We start from the raw sequence: 21189 nt of genomic DNA, 5'->3' as shown, positions 1-21189 counted from the left end.
CGGCTGCCGCCGGCGCCCGTGATCGCGGAGACCCTGCCGGCCCCGGGCCCAGCCCTTGCGATCGCGTGTCCCCGCGGCGCGCGCCGCTGCCCGAGCTCCGGCCGGCGCCGCCGAGGCTGTGCCCCGCGCCCCCGCCCCGCGGCCAGCTTGCGGCTCCCGGGCGGAGTCCTCGTCTATGTGGGCGCGCTCCTCGGGCCGAGCCGCCACCGCCGCCCGCCGCCGCCGCCGCCCCGGGGCTAGGCGTCCGCGCGCCGGGCGCGGGCAGCTGGGCGCTCGGCTCCGCCAGGCCCGGCGCGGGGCGGGCGGCGCGTGGCGCTAGGGGCGCGGGGCCCGAGCCGGGCGCGGCCGCGGGCGCCGCCGCAGCCATGAGCGGCAGCAGCGGCGGCGCCGCCGCCCCCGCCGCGTCCTCCGGCCCCGCCGCCACGGCCAGCGCGGCGGGCTCGGGCTGCGGGGGCGGCGCCGGCGAGGGGACCGAGGAGGCGGCCAAGGACCTGGCCGACATCGCGGCCTTCTTCCGATCCGGTGAGTGCAATTGCGGCGCCGCCCGTGCGCTGGCCGACACCGACGAGCGGTGCGGTTCTGGGTCCCGGCGCGCCCCGTGCTCACCCGCACGTCGGACCCGGCGCGCTCTCGCCGACCCACTGACGCCCGCACCGGGCTCCCGGACCTGCCCCGCGGGTCCCCTGCCCGCGCTGCCCCGCGCCCCGCGCTCGGCCCGGACGCCGCCGACCCGTCCTTCCCCGCGCCCGCACGTCGGCCCAGGGTGCAGCCTCCCCGGCTCCGGACCCCGGCGGCCTCAGTTCCACGGGTTGCGGCGCCGGCTCTTTGTCTCTGTCGCGGGAGGGCCGAGGAGGGGGCGGCGGGGAGACGAGGGCGGAGGCTCCAGTCCTGGAGGCCGGACGGGGGCGACGGGGCCGGGCCCCGGAAAGCGGGCTCTCCGTTGGGCCGGTGCCGGTGGCCAATTGATACCTGGCCCTTCCTCGACCCCCGGAGCGGGCAGGTTCATTAGCTCGGCCCTCCCGCCTGTCACCTCCCCGGCCCCGGTCTACACTTCTGTGACACGGGGCAGCCGCGGCACCCGCGTTGGGGGGAGGTGGCCGGCCTGGAGGCGGCCGAGCCATTGTCTCCGGGGGCGGCCCGGGAGGGACAGCTGGGAACGTGGTGGCCGTGGGGAGAGGCGCGGGGCGGGAGCTCCCGGGGCGCTGCCTGGGTGGCTTGGAGGTGGAGGCAGTGCCAGGTGTCTCTCGGGCGCGGAGGGGGTGGCCGCGGAAGAGGCGAGCTTTGCGATCCGGAGGAGGCGCGGGGGGGCGTGACTGGAGGTCCCTGGGCCCCAAGCGGCAGTGCCTCCCCCCTCCCCCCGCCCCCCGGCCCGGTCCAGATCCCGCGCGAGCCGGGTCCACGTCCCCGCGCCCAGGCCCGTCTGCTCGCGCGTGCGGGCGGCTGCAGAGGTGCTGGCGGCCGCGGCCGCGGGCCCGGATCCCGGAGCGCAGTGTCCCGCCGGCCCGGCGCGGTGCAGGGAGGGTGCAGCCTCGGGGCTGTAGAGCGAAGGAGGCGGGCCAGGTCGGAGCCGGGTCGGAGGGCGTGCGCGGGGCGTGTGCGGGGTGCTTGTGGCGGCCACTGGGAGGGTGGCAGGCCGGGTAGGCTGGGGGAGCGGCCGGTCCTGGGGCGCGTGCCGGGGGGTCGGAGGCTCAGCTTCTCCATACCCTCTTTCAAAATGCGGTCCCCAAGAATCGGTGAGATCAGTTTGGCAATTAATACTGGTCCCAAGGAGCAGTTTGCATCGGGAGGGCGATGGTCGGAGGCAGAAGTTAGCGGTGTCAGTAGATAGATAACCTGGGTTAGTGCTGTCTTCCACTCGATTTCTTGATCTTGGCCAGGCGGGGTTATTTTTGAGTCTGTTTAACAGATTGATCGTGGCTGGGAGTGACATATGCCGACTCTCCAGTGTCAGCTTGGGGTTAATCTACTCCTGGGTGGTGCTCCCTCTTTCCGTGTGAGGTCCCCTGCAGAAAGCAAAGGTTTAAGAAAACACGAACTCGAAATGAAAGCCTTTTTGTGTGCACCTAGCGCGATGGAGCAGTCCCGTCTTACTTCCTAATAGCAGAACTGGGTCGTCTTCCCTTCATGCCCTGAAGCTAAAGTCTAGCCTGTCTTCTCTCTCGACTCTACCACCTGTCACAAAATAATAGACTCTGTGCAGAATTCAGCTCCTCTCAGCTAGAAAGGCTCCCTGCTCTGCGGATGGAATTGACGGTGCTTGTGAGACCAGACTTTCTCACACCTTTATTATACCTGTTAGGGACATGACTTCTTATGCTCATCAGCCCCCAAAGACATCGGGGTGGACTGGATGATGCCCACAGGAAACTTGCTCCGTGTCACTGTGGTGCTCCTCGGGGACTTAGCTGGGGAGATACCTCTGTTGGTGGCCATGCTTGCTCCCAGGCCCCTGCTCATGCTCCTTTTGGGGCAGAACCAGACAGTGCTGCTCACTGGTTTGCTCTTTTCTTTCATCCTCCAAAACGATCTGACAAATCATCTCTTCAGTTGTTTGATGCGGGATCAGGAGCCAGAGCAGATTCAAGTCGGCAGCAGTTGCGCTGTCCCATCCCAAGGGAAATCCGGAAGGTCTTTTAAAAGTGCTTCTCCCTCCTTTGGGCAGCTCCGAATTCCTGACCTAGATCTTGGCTCCAGCATCTAGGGCAGTGATGTCTAGCAGAGGCTAGAGAGGGACCATTCAGTTGGGTTGGTGGGGGTTAGCGGGGGTTTGGACAGTCAGGACAGACAAAGCAAGAGGACCCTGGGTGGGGAGCTCAGCTGGTAGAATGGCTCAGGTAGGGGCGCCCCTGGGCAGTTTTGATTGAATGTGAATGGCTGAATGGAGAGGTCAATCTATTAGTAAAAGGCAACATTCTTTCCTAAGAGGTAGAAACACAGAAAATCAGTAGTCATTGGTTGGGGTGGACATGTCTAGGTGTGAACTTTTCTCCAGGCTGTTTTTGAGCCTGGGATTGAAGATTGCCTATGTGACCTAGACATGGTGCTTCTCATTGCTTCTCACGTCTCAGCCTTAAACTGTTTGCTTGGCTACCTTCTTTTCTTTTCTTCTTCTTATTCCTTATCTGTGCTGCTTTACAATTTACCTTTGTAAACATACATTGAAAAGTGGTACCCAGGGTTGGATGAAAGAAGGGGAAAGACATTAGTTCAGTAGGACTTTTAAACAAAGTAGAGTGGCCCTAGCCGGTTTGGCTCAGTGGATAGAGCGCAAGCCTGCAGACCGGAGGTTCCCGGGTTCGATTCTGGTTAAGGGCACCTACCTAGGTTGTAGGCTCTTCCCTGGCCTGGGCCCTGGTTGGGGCTCATGCAGGAGGCAACCAGTTGATGTTCTCTTACATCGATGTTTCTCTCTGTCTTTTCCTCTCTCTTTCACTCTCCCTAAAAGTCAATGGAAAAATATCCTCGGGTGAGGTTTAAAACAAAAAAACAAAAACAAGTAGAACGAGCTGCCGTGTGATTTGTCGTTACTGGAAGTGCTGAAGCAGGGGTGTTGCCACCTGCCAAGGTTCGGAGGTGGGTGCTGGGGACAGGACTCCTGCCCTTGGAAAGGGGTCTGGGAAGGTGGCCCAGGGAATGTTTCGTTCTCTCGGATTCTGTGGTTCCCTCCACGTTTCCTTGGGTAGTTTAGGTCTTCAGGCAACGATTGTCTTTCGCCCGCTTTGTGGCGCCCAATGCCCACCTTGCTCAGGGTCTCACCTCATAGGCTGTCATTTCATTCTCCACTCAGGTCCTTGGCTCAGAAACTTCCTATTCATTTGGACAATCCTGGTCCCCCTTTTATAGATCTGGCACTAGCAGGAAGGTCAATTAGTGTTAAATTGCATTGAGCCAAAAAAATGTGGTTATGGTGTGTTAAAGCGCAGCTGAGATTTTTCCGCAAGTGTTAGTGAATTTCAGACCTCACTGTCCTCTTTTGCACAGAGCTCAGCATCAAAAAAGATACAGCAAACGTCAAAGCATCACAGAGGTGAGCCAGTACAGTTTTTTAATGTCTTAATTTATTATTACTTTTTATCTAGGCTTTCAGGGAGGTTAAGCGACTTGCTCAGAGTGGAACTCTGGTAGAGGTGGGGTCAGGGCTGGGAAGCGCCCCTGGCTCGGGTACTCTTTCCTGGACGCCTCTCGTGGCAAGGACTTTGCTTACATTAGTTCTCAACCCCACTGGGACCAATCACTTTTATTGCCAATCTATTTTGGGGCTCTGTTCTTGTGGCAATAAATCATTCTTTCAGAGCTCTCTATTTAACCTTGCAAGTGTGTGTGTGTGTGTGTGGGGGGGGGGGGGGGAAGGGGGGTGCTTACATAAATGCATTATTTTTAACCTGCCTGGCATGTTTTAGGTTGGATTAAATGAATGTGCAAAGAAAAAGGTTTGTGGTTTTTCTGAAGCGTCATGGCCCATGGTGCTGGTTTTTTTGATTGTTTGTTTGTTTTCATTAAATCTTATTCTGGACTCCTGGCAGCAGCCCTTCTCTTTCCTATGGATTATGTGAAGGAGGAGTCTGGTACTTAGGGTGGGAGCCACATGCATACCTTTCCATGTTTTGATATGATGGCTTCCTCATGGAGCATCAAAGGAAGCATTTCTTCATATTTACGCTTCTAACACCCCGTACGTAGCAGGGAAAGGTAACCTGGCTGGTCAGGTTACCTCTGTGTGTTCAGGGCTGGCAGCTTTGGTCTTTGTGGACACCAGTAATAATATTGCACTACCAAGTCCGCCCTTCTTACCCTCAATATTTTGAAAAGGGAATCTGAAGAAAATGTAATTTGATAGTAAGTGTTGGTTTCTCCTTTTCAGTGGCACAGTTTTAGAGGAGAGCAAAGCGATAGCTAAAAAATACTCCTAGAAGTGACTTTCAGGAAATCAAAGAGCAGTAAAACAGTCTTTGACAGAAACTTTTCACTGAGACCTTGTAAACCGACTTATGGACTGTGATACTGTATCTTTCCTGTTGCAGTTTAACCATCCCAGATTCAAGTGAAGATTTACATGAAGCCATTTTAACCATTTAAATGACTGACCAAGATTTAAGTGAAAACAAAGGTTCTGTTGAAAATGAAGCATGTGGTTTAAATATGCTTTTCAAATGTATGTTAAAATAGGTGACTGAGCTCGTCTTTTTAGACCTTCTGAATACGAGGGCAAATTTGGGGTTTGTTTTTAACTGAAAATGGAAGGTATGTTTGAAGCTGTCGTTTAAATCAGCAGTAAAATATCTGAAATTTTAAGTTTATGTACTTCACTCCCCTGCTGAGAAAATAAAATTTCATTTCATATTCTTGGCAGAATTCCAGAGAAAAGTCAAATTTTTAATCAATAGCCACCCTTTATGCCTAGTAAAATCACTGATGCTGATAGTGATGAATTGTGCTTTCCTATAAAAAGCAGTCTTCACATCCCCCTTCATTCCTCCTCAGTTCTGTAATGAATTGGTTTTTATTTCCTTGAGTGTGTTGCCTTGTCAGAGTTTCGGTAGCACCACTGCAGGAACAGCTGCTCCTCCGGGGACAGTGAAGGGATGCATTTGAGGGAGAATCCTGCTGCTTCGGCGAAGGTAGAGACACGCTCCGATGTCCTTTCTGATTTCCTTCTTCCCCGAGTGTTTAGCTAAGTGGACTCGGGGGGACTGACTGCGTTCTTTGTCTTGTGGATGGAGATGCTGTCTTTTACATCTTCTCCATGCTCCTCAGCCCTGCCTAAGCTGATGATGGGCAGTGAACAGGATGGGCCTAGGGTTGGAGAAAGCGGTAAGCGGGATTCGGTGGGGAGGACACAGTTGTCACTCATGCCCTACCCTAATATCTACTGATGGGTGTTCAGCGGAACAGAGAGCAAGGGCGGGAGCAAGGACCCGGTGTCTCCTCGGTGTCCCTTGCACTTAGGAATGCTGGCTGGGGATGGTTCAGCTGGAGCCATTCTGGAACTCCTATTGCTGTCCCACTGCACTGAGAGCAGAGAAGCAAAAAGGAGAAAAGAGGCAGGAATGAGACAGGGTCCTGCAGGGCATGGCTTTCTGCTGCCTTTCCCTCTGCTCGCTCCCTTCCCTCCTGTGCCCCCTGTGCCGCCCCTCAGGGCCTTTGCCTGCTTGCTCACCGCGGTGCCCAGCCCGTACCAGACCCTGAGTTTCCGCCACCTCTGCCAGTTTATAAAGAGGAAACAGACATTTGGCTCAAATTTCCAGTGTCGTCTCCTAAACTTTTGACATTATTAAGCCTTACTTGCAGACAGACATTCTCGTTTATGGGAAATCATGTTCTCATGTTTAATGATTAGCGGGGACATAAATACTCCTTTTCACTTCTCATTCACTAATGGAAACACTTCATTTGCTTACTGAATTGTCGTTACCGAATTTCCTCTCTTGTATTCCCTCTCCACGTAAAGGAAGCCCCTTGAAACCCAAATTATGAGTCACCTGCCCTCTGGGAAGGGTTATGTGTCGGGGGCAAGAGAGTGAAAGGCACAGACTCTCAACCAAGAGGCCCAGGTGCTGAGCTGGAGGAGGGGGTTTCTTCACAGTGACTGAATATTTGGTCCAGGGCCAGCTGTGCTGTGCAGAGATAACCTCATTTAGTTGAAAAACGTACTGTTTTGGTGAACCACATAGCCACTCCTGCGTGGTTGGGAAGGGCTGTGGAGTAATCCACAGAACAAATCTTATATTTTGGAAGCATCACCCGACCTGGGCTTTATCATAAGTGAGTACATTTGAGCAGTTACACTGACAGAGCTTTATGGAAAACGTCAGTCAGCACACAGAATGGACTCTAGGTCTAGGATACTTTGGGTGAGTGGTGTCCATGTGAGTCACGGAGGCGTGTGGTCCTGTTGTGGACAGTGATGGGGTGCCCTTGGTTTCTCGTTGGGAGGGCTTTCTGCAGGGTTTGGGCAGCCATGTGGACCCTTCACTTCCAGGAAAGAGGTCCTTCCCTGTCCTGCTGCTGGGAAGGGCTGGGTCCTTCCCTGCCTGCTGCCCTTGTTAGCATGGAGACAGTGTAGCTGTGAACCGAGAAACAGACTGACGTCGCTCACTGCTGAGTGAAGGAAGGCAGTCTGCAAAGCCACACACTGTATGATTCCACCTGGGCGACGTTCTCAGGAAGCGAGACCTGCAGTGAGAGGCCAGGTTGGCCGGTTGCCAGGAGTTAGGGGTGGTGAGGATGTGAATACCAGGGGCAGAATGAGGGGCATTTGGGGGGATGACGTTGTGGTGATTATATGTATCAAGATTCATAGAACTTTACACCTCCCACCCCAAAGATCCAGTTTTACTGTATATTAATTAAAACATAACATTAAAAAAGGCTAACAACAAACTGGGAGTAAACATTTATTAAAAATCATACATAGAAATAAAAAAGGGCTTTCTTGCCCTAGCAGGTTTGACTCAGTGGTTAAGAGTGTCGGACCCTGAAGGGTCCCAGGTTTGATTCTGGTCAAGGGAACGAACCTTGATTATAGGCTCTATCCCCAGCCCCTATTGGGGTGCGTCGGGGAGGCAACCAATTGAAGCCTCTCTCACATCGATGTTTCTCTTCCTCTCTCCCCACCTCCCATCCACTCTCTAATAACCAATGGAAAAAATACCCTCAGGTGAGGATTAACAAAAATAAAAATAAAAGGGCTTCCTCAAATCAATAAGACAACCCAAAAGAGAAATAGGCACACAGACATTTCAAAGAAGTACAGGTGGCCAACAAGTAAGTATTCAGCCTGACTAGCAAACAAGGAAACACAAATAAAAACCCTGTGATACCAACAGAAACCAAATCCAAAGTAAGTCATTTCTCTGGGTAAACAGGAGCAAAACCGAATTATTTTGGAAAGGTTTTCTGTTGATTTAAAAAATAACAATAGTCACTCACTCTGCCCTATGTGGGACCACACTTCCTGTAATTTCTAGGGGTGAACTTTAAAGAAAGTTACAAGGAAATAACTTTTCTTGGGTTCTGTAAGAAGCATTAACTTGGGGAATCCATATAGCATGTAAGTCAAGTCTGCAGACTTCAAAACTCTCTTTAGATGTAAACAGTCACCATTTTTCCTGCTTCAAATGTTTCCACTCAGGTGAGGTTTGCTGCTGTCCAGATAGAAAAAGAAAAAGAACAGTACATTTAGGATGGTCTGCAGTGTCTCCACATTCCTGGTGTAAAGAAGGAGTTTCTAGGGGTAGGTTTCCTTTGGGGGGTGGGGTTGTTCCTGCACTAATCTCTCTGTGAGTATCTATTTGTCCTCTGCACTTGGGCCTTCAGGTGTATATTTGACTTTGCAGCTACCTGTTTCCCAGTATTGATGGTTAATGAATGAATTTATAAACTGTTAGTCCCTCACTTAACATTCATAACCATAAAATAAAGCTAGTCTTGAACTTGAGAAAAACACAACTCAAATTTAAAAGTATAATCCTTGAATATTTTTAGGATAGGAGCCCAGTGCACGAATTCATGCACCTTGAAAGGAACTGTGGGCTGTGAGGCTTTGGTAGGCACAGGGGCGGGTCTCAGCCCATCCTCTGCACCCCCGCCCGGCCTCTCCTACCACCTGTCTGCCGGTTGCCGCCGTTCCCATGCGCTGACTGCGCTGGCCCCACTCGCACCTGCTGCTGCCCCAATCGCCCCTCAGGAGCAGGGGGAGGTGGAGAAGCCCTCAGGGGCGATCAGGGCTGGCAGCTGCCACTCACACCCGCTGATGGCGCCGAGTGATCGGTACTGGCGCCGGGCACCAGCAGTGGGTGCGAGCAGGTCCAGCTCTGGCAGTGGTGCGAGCAGCGGCTCCGGTGCCAGCAGCAGGTGTGAGCGCTGGGTGGGACCGTGGTGCATGGGAGCAAAGAAAGGCTTGCCCCGATGACAGCGACTGGCGCCCCGCCTTGGTCTGGCCTCCCCCACTGCTTCACCTGCTCCACCATCCCGCAGTGGCCTACGCCTGCCATGTTCTGCACACGCCCCCTGGTGGTCAGGGCACATCATAGTGACCGGTTGTTTGGTTGTTCTGGTTGTTCCACCATTCAGTCTATTTGCATATTAGCCTTTTATTATATAGGAAAGTGTTCCTTGCTGTCTTCCCCCCCCCCACCCCCCCATGTATGCATAGGTACCTGTATAGATCTCGGAAAAGTCACGAAACACCCCACTTTGGAATTCTGTGGAATGGGTGGTTTCAGTGCAAGATGAAATGAATGAATATATCAGAGACTAATATTTGAAACCTCTTTTAAAGGACTCATATCTCCTAGTTTATATGAAGTGACAGTATAAATGACATGGAAGCTTTCGGGCAAAATATTTTACTTTTAAATTGGATATAATGAGTAAGAAATGTCTGTAAGAGGTTGGTCAAAACAGTATATATAAAAAATCATTTTCCATCTTTTATTTCTTGTGCTTCACTTCCTCTTCTTACACTGATCCCTGTCTTCAAGGATTCCTTTCTTGCTCCTGTTTTTCAACCCCACTGCTGCACTCCTGGGCAATTTGGATTCTGAAAGTTGTGCATTTCCTTACTTGTGTTAACTCTTGTTCTGTGTAACAGGTGCTAGGATCCACAGGAAAAACATACATATTTTATTAGTGTTTGGATAACTTTATCAGTTTAACTTTCAAATGATAAGGGCCAGAAAGTACACTTCCTCTATTATTTATTCTGAACTGGGAAACAATAGTTTGATTAGCATGTTGTTATAAATATTTCTACCTAACTAGTCTCACACAATAAAATCTCTAAAGTTGAAGTTGTTTAATATCTTGGCATCCAAATAACTGGATCATTAGTCTCATACTAATAGCTGTTTCTTGTTTGTAGGTAGCTTTTTTTTTTTTTTTAAATTCATGATGATGAGAAATTCTTTCCATCCCTCACTGCCCTTTCTAGTACCACAGTGATGTTGGCTGGCATGCAGGGGACCATTACTAGCTCAAATAAACCCACTGCATCGAGGCAGAGTATACTTCACACTTGTATGCGCGAGAGATTTCACCTCCACCTGCATTCTGCTGCACTTGTCCTCTCAGGAGCCTTGAGAACGGTGCTGCTGTGATGTTTTCCAGGCCCGACCTTTTCTCCTGCGACAGCTCAGTGCAGATGCCCTCCCCCCCCCCCACCCCCCCACCCCCGCGCGATAGGCTGCCTGTGCCAGGACAGCTGCTCCTGGGAGGGGCTTCATGGGAGAGTCGTTCCGTTTCAGCGTTTTGTTAGCTGGTCTGCGTACCTCTGTCTTTCCCAATATTGAACTGCAGTGCTGAGAAGCAAAATCTGCAGGACTCATTGTCAGGCGTTTCTCTCCTCTGATGGCATTGTTTTTTAGGACCTGCCTCACCTCTGCCGGTTGCCTAACTCAGTGAAGGGTGCAGCCTGTACGTGAGATGGGACCTGTCCCTGGAACCAAATTGCTGGAAACCGTTGACTGTAACCGTATGCAGGATTCAGAGGGGATCTCTAAATTTCCTGTGACAGTTTGCAGGGTGGACACGGGCTGTTTTTGACGGGCAGTCTTGCAGTGGCCAGCTGGTCTCCCATGCTCTCCGGACTCCTGTGAGAGGCCAGGACCCGGCCATCAGGGGTCAGAGAGCACCTTTGGAATTATGCTGCAGAAGAGAGTAAATTAAGTGCATCCAGAAAGCAGTAACCCCTTGTAAGGTCATAGGATGGCATGTCAAATATGTGTATTTTCTCCAAATGCCATTAATACAAATTCTGCCCTCTAAGGAAACCTGGTCAAGCCTGTTTTAACTGTTACCTCTGCCAGTCCACCCCTGGCTATATTATCTGAGTGCCTCTGACCCTAGATGCTGTGCAGGCGTTTTATATGCGTTTTCTCGTATAGAATCAAGCTCCCCTCCCCCCCCCCCCCCCGCGCTTCCAGCAGGGACGATACTGCTGTGAATTAGAATGAAGACCTCAGCCTCTGATAGGCAGAAGGACCTGCCCAGGCCGCACTGTTGTGAGGGCCAGAGTGGAATTTAAACCCAAGGCTGCCAGCCCGCAGAGCGCCGATGCCCTCCCCTCCCTAACGGAGGGAGAGGGGGAATGACCCTCAGCATCCCACAGGCTCCTGCGCTGTAATTTTCAAATCTTCAAAAGTGGATGCGAATATCTCTGTGTGTGGAGGAGCGAAGCTGTAATTTACAAGTCTCACACCAAACAGAAGTTGAGTGGAAGATTCCAGGGTACAGCAGCCTTTTTCTCATGTTGGTCCAGGCCCTATAATTTCGTTTCTATGTCTTTTCTCTTTTCAACTAATTAAAACTGATGTTCCTTTTTTACCAAAATAGCCCTGGTAAGCCCAGCTCTCTATTTGAGGCGTGTGGCTAGGTGAACTTTCCTGGCACCCCCACGCCCGGCTCTCTGGAGGAGTCCTGGTGGGAGTGTGGGTGCCGCCTCCCTGGCTGCGCAGGGGCTGCAGCGCTGGATAGGAAGCCTCCGTGGCCGCAGGGTTGGCGGAGGGCAATTCGGGAAGGATGGCCGGGAGGGGCCAGGCAGGGAGGGAAGTTTTTCAGCCTGCGCTGTGTGTGACACATTTATAAGGATTGCCAGGACTTCCTTTCTCACTTGGGAAGGGAACGGGTGGGGGTGGGGTGGGGAGGGGCTGGAGGCTGCTAAGCTGCTCTTTCTCGGGACAGTTTTATACGGTGGGTGTGGTAGCTCCGGGTTCTCTCTATATAGCTATTTTGTTGCAGCCACTCATTTCTTTGCTGCTGTTCATCGAAACGTTGATGACAATGTGTGGTCATGGGAAATAGGGTTCGTTTCACTGTCCTCTTTAGTGAGATAACTTGGACATGTGTCCTAGGCTTTTCCTGTAGTGGGGTGCATTTTCGTCAGTCATGGCTCCTCCGGCCCCCCTCACCACCAGCGCCTGGTTTATGGGATGCTTGCACAGGGTTATCCCCATCTGGACCACCCATGCTCTCCGGATTCCACACTGGGAACATGGTCTGCTCTGTGTCTTTGAGAAGTCCACGTCTACCTTGGACTTCTAATACTTCAGCCAGAGCATGATTGGACCTTGGAGTATCGTGACGATGCTCCAACCAACCTAGCTACCTGGCCAGGGCAGTTTATCTTTGATTTTAAACTATCAAAGGAGGTACAGAACTCAAATTCACATTAGCTTAGAATAACTGAGATTTCACAGTGTTATTTTTGGCTGTTGCGTTGATTCATGTCTTCATTGTTGATTAGGTAGTTTGCTTGCTTTTGTGTGTGGGTGGCGGGGGGAGGTAAGTTTGTTTTGAGAAGTCACAACTCATGGTCAAAGAAGTGGGAACTCAGACTCAGATTCCCCAGTTGTTACTGTTTCACCACAGTGGTGACCCCCCACCCCCATATACTGGAGTGCATCCACACACACGTACATGTGTACATGTATGTGTGTGTAGTATATATGGTTTACATACTCTTTGGTGTCTGAACCATTTGAGAGTAAGTTGCAGAGGTGATGATGCGCTTACATCTAAGTGGTGGCTTGATAATATTTTCTAGGAGCCAGGGCATTCATTCTCTGTAGATAATGACCCAGATCAGGAAATTAATTTTGGTACAATATTATGATCTGAATCTACTGACTTAACTACAGTTTTACCAGTTGTTCCAGAAACATCTATCTTGGCAATTGATATTTGTGGTCCAGGATTGTGTTTAGGACCAGTATTGCCTTTAGTTGTTGTCTCTGGTTTTCTTTGATTTGGAACATTTTCCCGGTCTGTCTGTGTCGGTACTTTAATATTTTTGAGGATTACAGTCAGTTCTTTTGAAGATCACCCTCAGTTTGGGTTGGGTTATTCCTCGTGGTGAGATTCAGGCTGTACATTTCTGCCAGCGGGGCTGTGTCCTCCCCGAACACCCTGTCGGGACCCAGCTGCCCCACGTGGGATGGTCACTCCAGTCATTTGGTTCAGGTGGTGACGACCAGGTTTCTTCACTGATTCCCCCTGTAATTGGTTAGCGTTTTGTGAGGAGATCATTTGAGACTATGTTTCCTGACTTTTATTTGCTGGATGTGGAATCCATTGATGATTCTTGCCTGAATCAGTGATTACTCTGATGATGGCAAAATGGCGATTTTTCTAACTTCATCATTTCTTCCATATTTTGCCAGCTTTCTACCATAAGGAAGAGCGTTCCCTTGTGCCCCAGGTGCTTACTGATATATCCTCATGGATTCTTCCTTTACTCAGTGGGTTATGATTCTTTGCTATCAGTATTTGGTTTGGTGTTCAAATTGTCCAAGATTGGGCCAGTGGGAGTCCTTTCAGTCTCACTCCTTTATCTTTTGTGACCTGTCCCCATCATTTTTTTAATTCTCACCCGAGGATATTTTTTCCATTGATTTTTCAGAGTGGAAGGGAGTGGGGAGAAGAGACACAGAGGAGCGATAGAGAGAAACATCGCTGTGAGAGAGACACATCGATTGGTTGCCTCCTGCCCCCACCCCGACAAGGTTGGGGATCAAACCTGCAACGCAGGTACGTGCCCTTGACTAGGTAGTGAACCCATGGCCCTTGGTTGTGTGGGGCAGGCGCTCTAACCACTGAGCCATGCCAGTCGGGACCCCATCATTTTTTTGAGAACTTTCTTATTTTCTGACACATAAGATGTTTTAGGCTTATGTTGTACTTTCCTTGCTCTAGCCCTGGAATTAGCCATTTCTCCAAGGATCCCTGGTTCATGAGCACAGAACAGCATTTAGAAACACAATGTGAGCTCATTGCTACAGAGGCGTCATTGCTTCTAGAACCTCTCAGTGGACAGAGCTAGGAAGTGTGATGTGTGTGTATACACATGTGTACATTTGTATGCCTTTATGTGTTTATAATCAAACCCATGAGCTTATACTCATGCCTTCAATTCCAACGCTACGGGATGCATTTAGTCTTCCCTTTTCCATATTTGTAATTCACTTTTCTGACCGCGAAGGCTTCCTTTATCCTCAGTATCTTTAAGGATTTATTCAATCCTAGTATATGCAGAACGTCATTTCAAAATGCTAACCCACACCATTGCGATAAACCAACCTCCGTCTTCCCGTTTAAACTCTTCAGATCAGCAGTTAGTGGTCAGCTTCTGTTCAGCTCAGGGCCTGTCAGTTAGTCATCCAAGGAAAACAGATGAAGTAATGCGCCCGGACTCCCCGGAGGCGTGCTGGAGAGAAGAGCTGCCAGGCTCCATCAGCAGCTCACTTGCTGGTGATGTTGAAGCTCAGATTTGAAAAAGGAGGAGTTGCCAAAAAAGAAAGATTAATTTCTAATAAGTGCAGACGTTGTAAAGATGACACCTGTAGTGGGAAAGTTTATCGTGTTCACTGCACGTACTGATTTCTGGAAGAGAGGACGACAAGGCGAGTGCTGAGATGGTAAGACCGAGTGATGGGTGTAGGGGGTTGGTGTGTGGTGGGACCAGGATGGGTGGGGCTGCCTTTTCTCAGGAATCCATCACACTCTGTGTGTGGGGCGGGGGGGCAGGAGCCCGAGCTTGGGTTGGAGTCAGCCGTGAGTCATGGCTGGAGAGACTCTTGCTGCTGCTCATTGACTAAGTGTTTCTTCCCGGAAACCACCTGCAGTGAATTTAACACAGCGGGGCTTGGGGGAAGGGTGTGCACCCAGTTCCAGAAGTCATGGAACGGTGGGTGCAGATCTCATGTGACAAAGTGTTTGCTGCTCTGTGGTTGTCTATGCTAAACGATGACTTAGAACATAGGCCCTTGATTTTGGGAGAAAGGCTCAGTGTCATAGATCGTGCTCTGTATTTTCCATAAACGTCCTCATGCTTGTTAGATTGTGTTCTGGAAAATTTGTCCTCTAGTTCTAGATGCCCTTCCTATAACTAGACATTTGAGCAAGAAAGAAGAGTCAGAATTTTCTAAATCATATTTTAAATGGGAAAGGCTTTTTTGATATTTGGAAAATTTGGAGAGTAAAAGGTCATGGCGGGGAGTGGGAATGACTGCTAATGGGTCAAGCATTCTGGGGAAATGACCCGCGTCCAGCACGGCCAGGGGTGAACCTGAGGAGGGGCGGTGAAGGGTTAAAGAAAACAGACAAGAGAATACAGTTGGGACCAGGTGAATCACTGTGCCTGGATGAGGAAACAGTGACACATCCTGTAGGCCGAAGCTTTATTTTATAGTCAGATCACACAAAGCAAAACAAGGGCAAGATGCTTACAATGTTCTTGCGAATTTTAAATCTGCTTTTTTCCTGTTGTTGCCACTCTCTGCTCTCTATCAAGCTTTGTTTTGGCAGCACTTGCTGCACCCCCTGCAGCCCACATCCCTTAGCTACCTAGGACTGCAGGGTCGGACTCCAAGGTCAAGCTTACAACCATAGCCTTTCGGCTGTGATTGTGCTGGGGTTGATGTTCCCGGATTAGCTAGTGGTGATGGTTACACAACCTTGTGAATATATGAAAAACCACTGAATTGTACACTTTACAAGGGTGAGTTTCACAGTATGTGTTATATATCAGTCAAAAAAGAAAAAAGGTCATGGCAAAATGAGCAACATATTTGAGATTCTTAAACAGCTTTATTTATTGAGCCCTTACTATACACCAGCCGCTGATTTTCAAAGCTCCCTGCAAGGAAGGTGGGCAGTGACATCTAATGTTACACCTGAGGAAGGGAGTGCAGAGAGGTTTTTTAGAACTTGCTGCAGATCAGTAGCTGTTAGGGGCAGACGCGAGGATGCCACAGGCACAGTGGTTTTCTCCCCAAAAGGGGTGTCCTGGGTGGAAACGAGACTTTGCCTCCTGTCCTGCCATGTATATCGCGCCAAGATATCTGAGTGCGTTTAGGGAGCTTGAGAGGGAGAGATGTGGATAAGATCTCATTGGGGGGTCAGTGGTGATCTGATGGTACATTTGGTAATTTCTTAGAAAACTTCGTATTAACTGTCTGTCCCATGGAAAATTTCAGGGAGTCTCAGTCTCAAAAAGAAAAAGACAGACTTTGCTTCCCAAAGGGTGGGCATTGGGGACAGCGAGTGCGCCTCTGAGCTGATGATACTCTGGTCTTCCTAACAAAGGTTTGGGACAGGTGACGAGAGGCAACTTTGTGCCGTCCTCCTCCTAAAAGTGCAAATGGTCTTGACCAGGGGTCCTCAAACTTTTTAAACAGGGGGCCAGTTCACTGTCCCTCAGACCGTTGGAGGGCCGGACTATAGTTTAAAAAAAAAAAACTATGAACAAATACCTATGCACACTGCACATATCTTATTTTGAAGTAAAAAAAACCAAAACGGCAAAAACACCCGCATGTGGCCCGCGGGCCGTAGTTTGAGGACGCCTGGTCTTGACGTTAAGAATCACAGCCACGGTTGTCCTGCTAGTGTGAGCTCTGTGTTTTTGAACTTTGGAATCAGCTCTGCTCTCTCGTGAACGTGACCGAGACCTTGAGTGCGCATTAGACTCTAGGACAGAAACTGTATCAATTTGCATAGAAACTGTATTGATTTGCATAAAATCACATGTGCTCTGTGGCAGGAATTTTCATTGTGCCTGTTTTAGAATCGAGTTGACGCTTTCTACAGAGTATTTTAGCTTCACTTAAAAGGAGACATCTCAGAAAGAAGAAGAATTTGTGTTTCTTTGAAATGACTTTTGGGAATGGTCCCTAAAAGAAAGGAATCACTGAAGACTTTTGTTCTTTTTTAGTACTTTGAAAGCTTCCCCTGACCGATTATATATTTTAAAAGCACGTAAAGCAGGTTGGGGTTTGGTCTGCTGTGGAGCTTGCCTGCGAAGGGACCAGAGGTCTGGCTGAACAAGAGCCTCCCTGCTGGGCGGTGACCTTTTTATGATGCTTGGTCTGTCATCTTTGTTTCTCGGTTTCAGATGCCCCGCTCAGAATTACTTAGCACTTGAAGTGGTTTTCATCTTCAAAGGACTTTATGGGCATTATTTAATATACATGGCACTGTGTAATGAATGAGCTGTTTATCCTGTGAGCAGCGTCAGTATGCCAGGTGCTGTACAGCTGGAGAAGACAAAAATAATATTCTGGCCAGTGGGAGTGTGTATTCTAAAGAGACAAGATGATTAGGTGATTCTCTCTTTTGGCCTCTTTTACAAATGTGCTGCGGAATCATATAGAAATTAAAATAAGAGGTGAGCGACTAGTTCAAGTCTACCTAATTGAAGTTGTTCTCAAGGTGAAAATAAAATCTGAGATGCTCTCAAAAAGACACAGTACATTAGTTGTCATTTATCACACATTTATTGATGTGTGTAGTATTTTTCCAGTGTCACAGATGAGAATTTTGGTGAAGACAAGGGCAGAATTATTTTCTCTTCTCTTTCTACTGTCCCCAGATCCTCTTTTCCTTTTGATGATGCTTTGTAACCAAGGCCAGCTCTAGTCACAAACGGGAGTTTTTGAGTTTCAGAGCTGGTCAGTTGATCCACTTTGACTGGGCTGGCTTCAGTTGAGGGAAGCTTCTAGACTTCTTGCCCCCGTCAGCCTCTCAGGCCCCCGTTACACACCCAGCTGTGTACGTGCTCTGGAACCTGCCTTGGTGTTGGGTGTTCCCTCCTGTTCTTGGTTTTCCTAACTGACTCAGCTCAGGCATCACTTCCTTTGGGAAACTGCCCTTGTCTGTCCTGCCCTGGCCACCGGCCCTCAGCGTTGGCATGGCACCCCGTGGAGACCCTTCTGGTTCTGGTTCCTTTGGGTTGTGGTTGTTCCTCGGGAGGGTGGAGTGTGGAGCCACTAGCCCAGGGCAGGCCCCAAGTAGTCCTGTGATTTACTCCTGTGGGTTCCTTAACCCAGATCATAACAGATTTGCCTGGAAAGTTTTTAAGAATTACAGAATCCCTAGAGATTCTGGTTTAGTAGCCAGAACAGGGCCCCGGGATCTGTATTTTGCAAAAGCCCTGCTGGGAGTTCCGCTGCACAGCGGGGTTTAGGGACCCCTGTGTTATGTAAAGGTACGTGTATTGGTTGCGGGTTACGGGACTCGGCCAGTCTGTCAGGCATGGTATGTGCAGTTTGCAGAACCATCTCCTTGACGTAACTGGAGGGAATCAGAAGTGAACTCAGTCCCTTTATGACGGGGACATCCTTCTGCAGGAGAAGACCTGCTCGCCGGGAGCGCACCGACCGCTCGCTCGGGCTTGCTCTGTGTGAACAGACTGAAGCACAATTGGCCTCCAGACTCGCAGTTGAAGTCTCGGTGTTGCCATAGAGATGTTATGCAGTGTTGAAGGAGATGAGGGAAATCACGTTGTAAATTATCAGGACAGATGGCTTGTAATTTAACACTTTCCTACCCCATGTTCTTTGTCCTGATACTTGAGAACATTTTAAAATATCCGTTCTTACTTTGTTCTTTCACCTGTAAAAATGCCAGAGTTCATAGAAGGTTCTAAATGGGTATTACATATGCCATAGGCACAGTATACAGTGGCAGGGATGTCAGTTGGAGCGACTATTTAAAGCATTTTAGGAGTGGTCTCTATCCTTCTGCTTCTAGAACCCACATATTGTGTAAGTTCCACATATAGAATTCATACTCCCCCTTATTTTTTTGATAGCACCAGTCTGGGATAATTTTTATCTCCTGGCTTGATAGTAATTGAGACGTCGTCTCAGAGCTTTGCTCGTGAAGGAACTAAGATCGTGTAGAGTCAGGCAACATGCTCACTTTCAAGATGTCGTATATGTGATCAACCATGGGAAGCGTATTTCCTTCAAGAGGACCACATTGCGATTTTTCCTGTTCTAGTCTGTGACTGATGTGCAACTCTTAAAGATTGTATCTCTTGTTAAGGTCAATCATTCTTTGCTTCTTGCTGGGAACTGCAACTTGTTGGAGTTCTAGTGCATTCAAACACACACACATGCACACACCCACACTCACATGCACACATGCGCGCGCACACGTATACATATACACACATGCACACACTCAGAGTTGCTTATAATTTACATGTGTAAATGACCAGCGTGGATATATAGCTAAACCACTTCAAATTGAGGAAATGATAATCCTAGTAGTGTAATTTAAAAATTCAGTAAAACTTACCTTGTTTTTTAGGTACGTGTAGTAAACATGTGTTTAAGCTAATTTTTATATTTTTTTACTGATCACATTCTTAAAGTATTCAGAAATCTTAACAGGTTGTGCCTTCATACATTTTCATGACTCATTTCTCATGTGACATATTTTTAACAGTTGCTTGCAAGGGAAATTAAGAAGCAAGTTTTCCAGTCTCCAGACAATTCCTGAGTTGCTTGTAAGTGAATGTGTGTTTTAAGTTGAGTCCCGACATTAAACGCATAGGGCCCTTCTGGATCCTTCTCTGCCTGCATGAGCACTGTGCACTGCTGTCTGCTGCTTGTATTGATGGTGGCTTCTATTGCCACTCAGTGGAGGAGCCCATAGGTCAGTTGTGAACTTGACTCCCTTGGATATAGTCATGCCTCCTTCTGGATGAATCATTGAGATGACTTAAGTCCATTGACACCTCTGTGTCAGTGCTAGAAAACAATTTAAAAAGTGCTTGGTAATTATATTTTAAAAATCTGAAAAATAATCTTACTAGAGGGCAGAGAGCCATTATAGGAGTGAGGGGAAAGAATGTGTGATTAAGCCCTAATCTCTTTGATAAGCGTGGATACCATTTGGCAAGGTTGGCTCAACCTCCTGGGAACAACCCTGTCTGTTCGCACTGGCTTGAATGAATTGGGATCAAATTATCCAATTATTAAGATGCATGGCCTGAGGGGAGGTTAGTTGGCTCTGTAAAACCACCTGTCATGATAATGAGGTGAGACTGAAAGTGGAGTCTGCCCAGGATCTGATTTGCATCAAGGGAAGAAAGGGGTCCAAGCCCCGGATCTTGTTTTTCTAGGATTGTTTTGGGAAGATCTGCATGACCACCTGCCAGCCAACTGGATTTATTGAGTCACAGGATAGTTGTCCACGAGTTTATTTCTCATTAGTGGGGAAGTCTAATCTTTTGCCTTTGGTCAGAATTGGAATGAATCCTGTTTGTTCCTCTCTGCTAACTCACTGGTGTTGATGTGATTGTCTTTTTCCTCATAATAATCCCCTAAAATTATTCTCTTGGTTGTCAGTCTGAGGAATTTCCTTATCGGAGTGTCCTGCACGTTTGATCCAAATCCAGTTTTTCACATCCAGACCCTGTGCCCTGAAGTGTCAGTCATTTTGCCTGTTGCATTCCTGGTTAGAAGCACTGAGGGTGTGTAAGGGTGGAGGGCCCTTCCCACGTGGTCCCTGGGTGCACTGTGGCTGTGGAGCTAGCCTGCCTCAGTAGAGGAAGGATGCTCAGGAAAAATGAGTGAATGAAAGCAACCCTTCCCCTGCTCCCCTTAAAGTTGCTACCGGCTGTATTGTATTTATCCTTCCTGTTGACCACCCATCTCTCTTCCAGAGGCTCTGTGTCTCCTTGTGCCCTTCAGGGGGACCTTCCTCTCTTTAAGAGGGTGACTCACCAGAAGTCATTCTCACAGCCTCAGCCCTTCCCAGTCAGCGCTCCCTCCACCCAGAAATAAGCTTTTCATATAGCCCCCTGGACCCTGTCACCAGTGCCTCCACTTAGCAGTATCATTCTTAACCCTGTGTCTCTGATTTTTCTAGCTTTCACAGGTGATAAAATCAGCGAGAATGGGATGGTTGGTGGCTGTTAGGGGCAGTCCAGGTTTGTTGAATTGACAAACACATTTTTCCCCCTCTAAATGGGTCCTTAATCTTTTTTTTTACCCTCCCCCCTCCCATTTTCCCCCTTTTCCTTGTTTCTCTTGTCTTTCTTTGACCACGTCAGAGTGACAGTGCCACTCACGCCATGCTACAGTGTGATGGAGGCAGAGGTGAGAGTTTGATTTCTGGAGCAGGGGTTCTGGAGAGTCAGGATTATGCACTGGCACCTACATCCACTGTCCTCAGAGGCCCCATTCTCTTCTGTCCCGTGGCACCTTCAGTCTGAGACATGTGTGTCCCCTCTGTCTCTGCACCTGTGCCTGACTGATTCTCTTTCTACTTGACTCCCCCTTCCCTTACCCACATTTTATCAAATATAAAATTCGAATTTTATGATGATTCTAATAAACTTGCTTTGGCACATCAACCTAACGGTTTTTATTTTGGGGGTAATCTAATCTCTATCCCTAAACT

At 49.1% G+C, this 21189-nt stretch overlaps 1 protein-coding gene across 1 annotated transcript in view; it reads left to right on the top strand.

The window, feature by feature from the left end:
* The first annotated feature begins 365 nt into the window (after positions 1–365).
* Positions 366–21189, top strand: part of TRIO (trio Rho guanine nucleotide exchange factor) — a 305380-nt gene continuing 284556 nt past the window's right edge. Inside the window, exon 1 of the mRNA XM_054715266.1 lies at positions 366–522. Within this exon, the coding sequence (XP_054571241.1) occupies positions 366–522 (157 nt within the window). The remainder of the gene's footprint in view (positions 523–21189) is intronic.

This window comes from Eptesicus fuscus, chromosome 4 (genome assembly GCF_027574615.1).
Source record: "Eptesicus fuscus isolate TK198812 chromosome 4, DD_ASM_mEF_20220401, whole genome shotgun sequence".
Lineage (NCBI taxonomy): Eukaryota > Metazoa > Chordata > Mammalia > Chiroptera > Vespertilionidae > Eptesicus > Eptesicus fuscus.
Note: the sequence above shows the minus strand (reverse complement) of the source record. Positions and strands in the feature narration are given on the sequence as shown.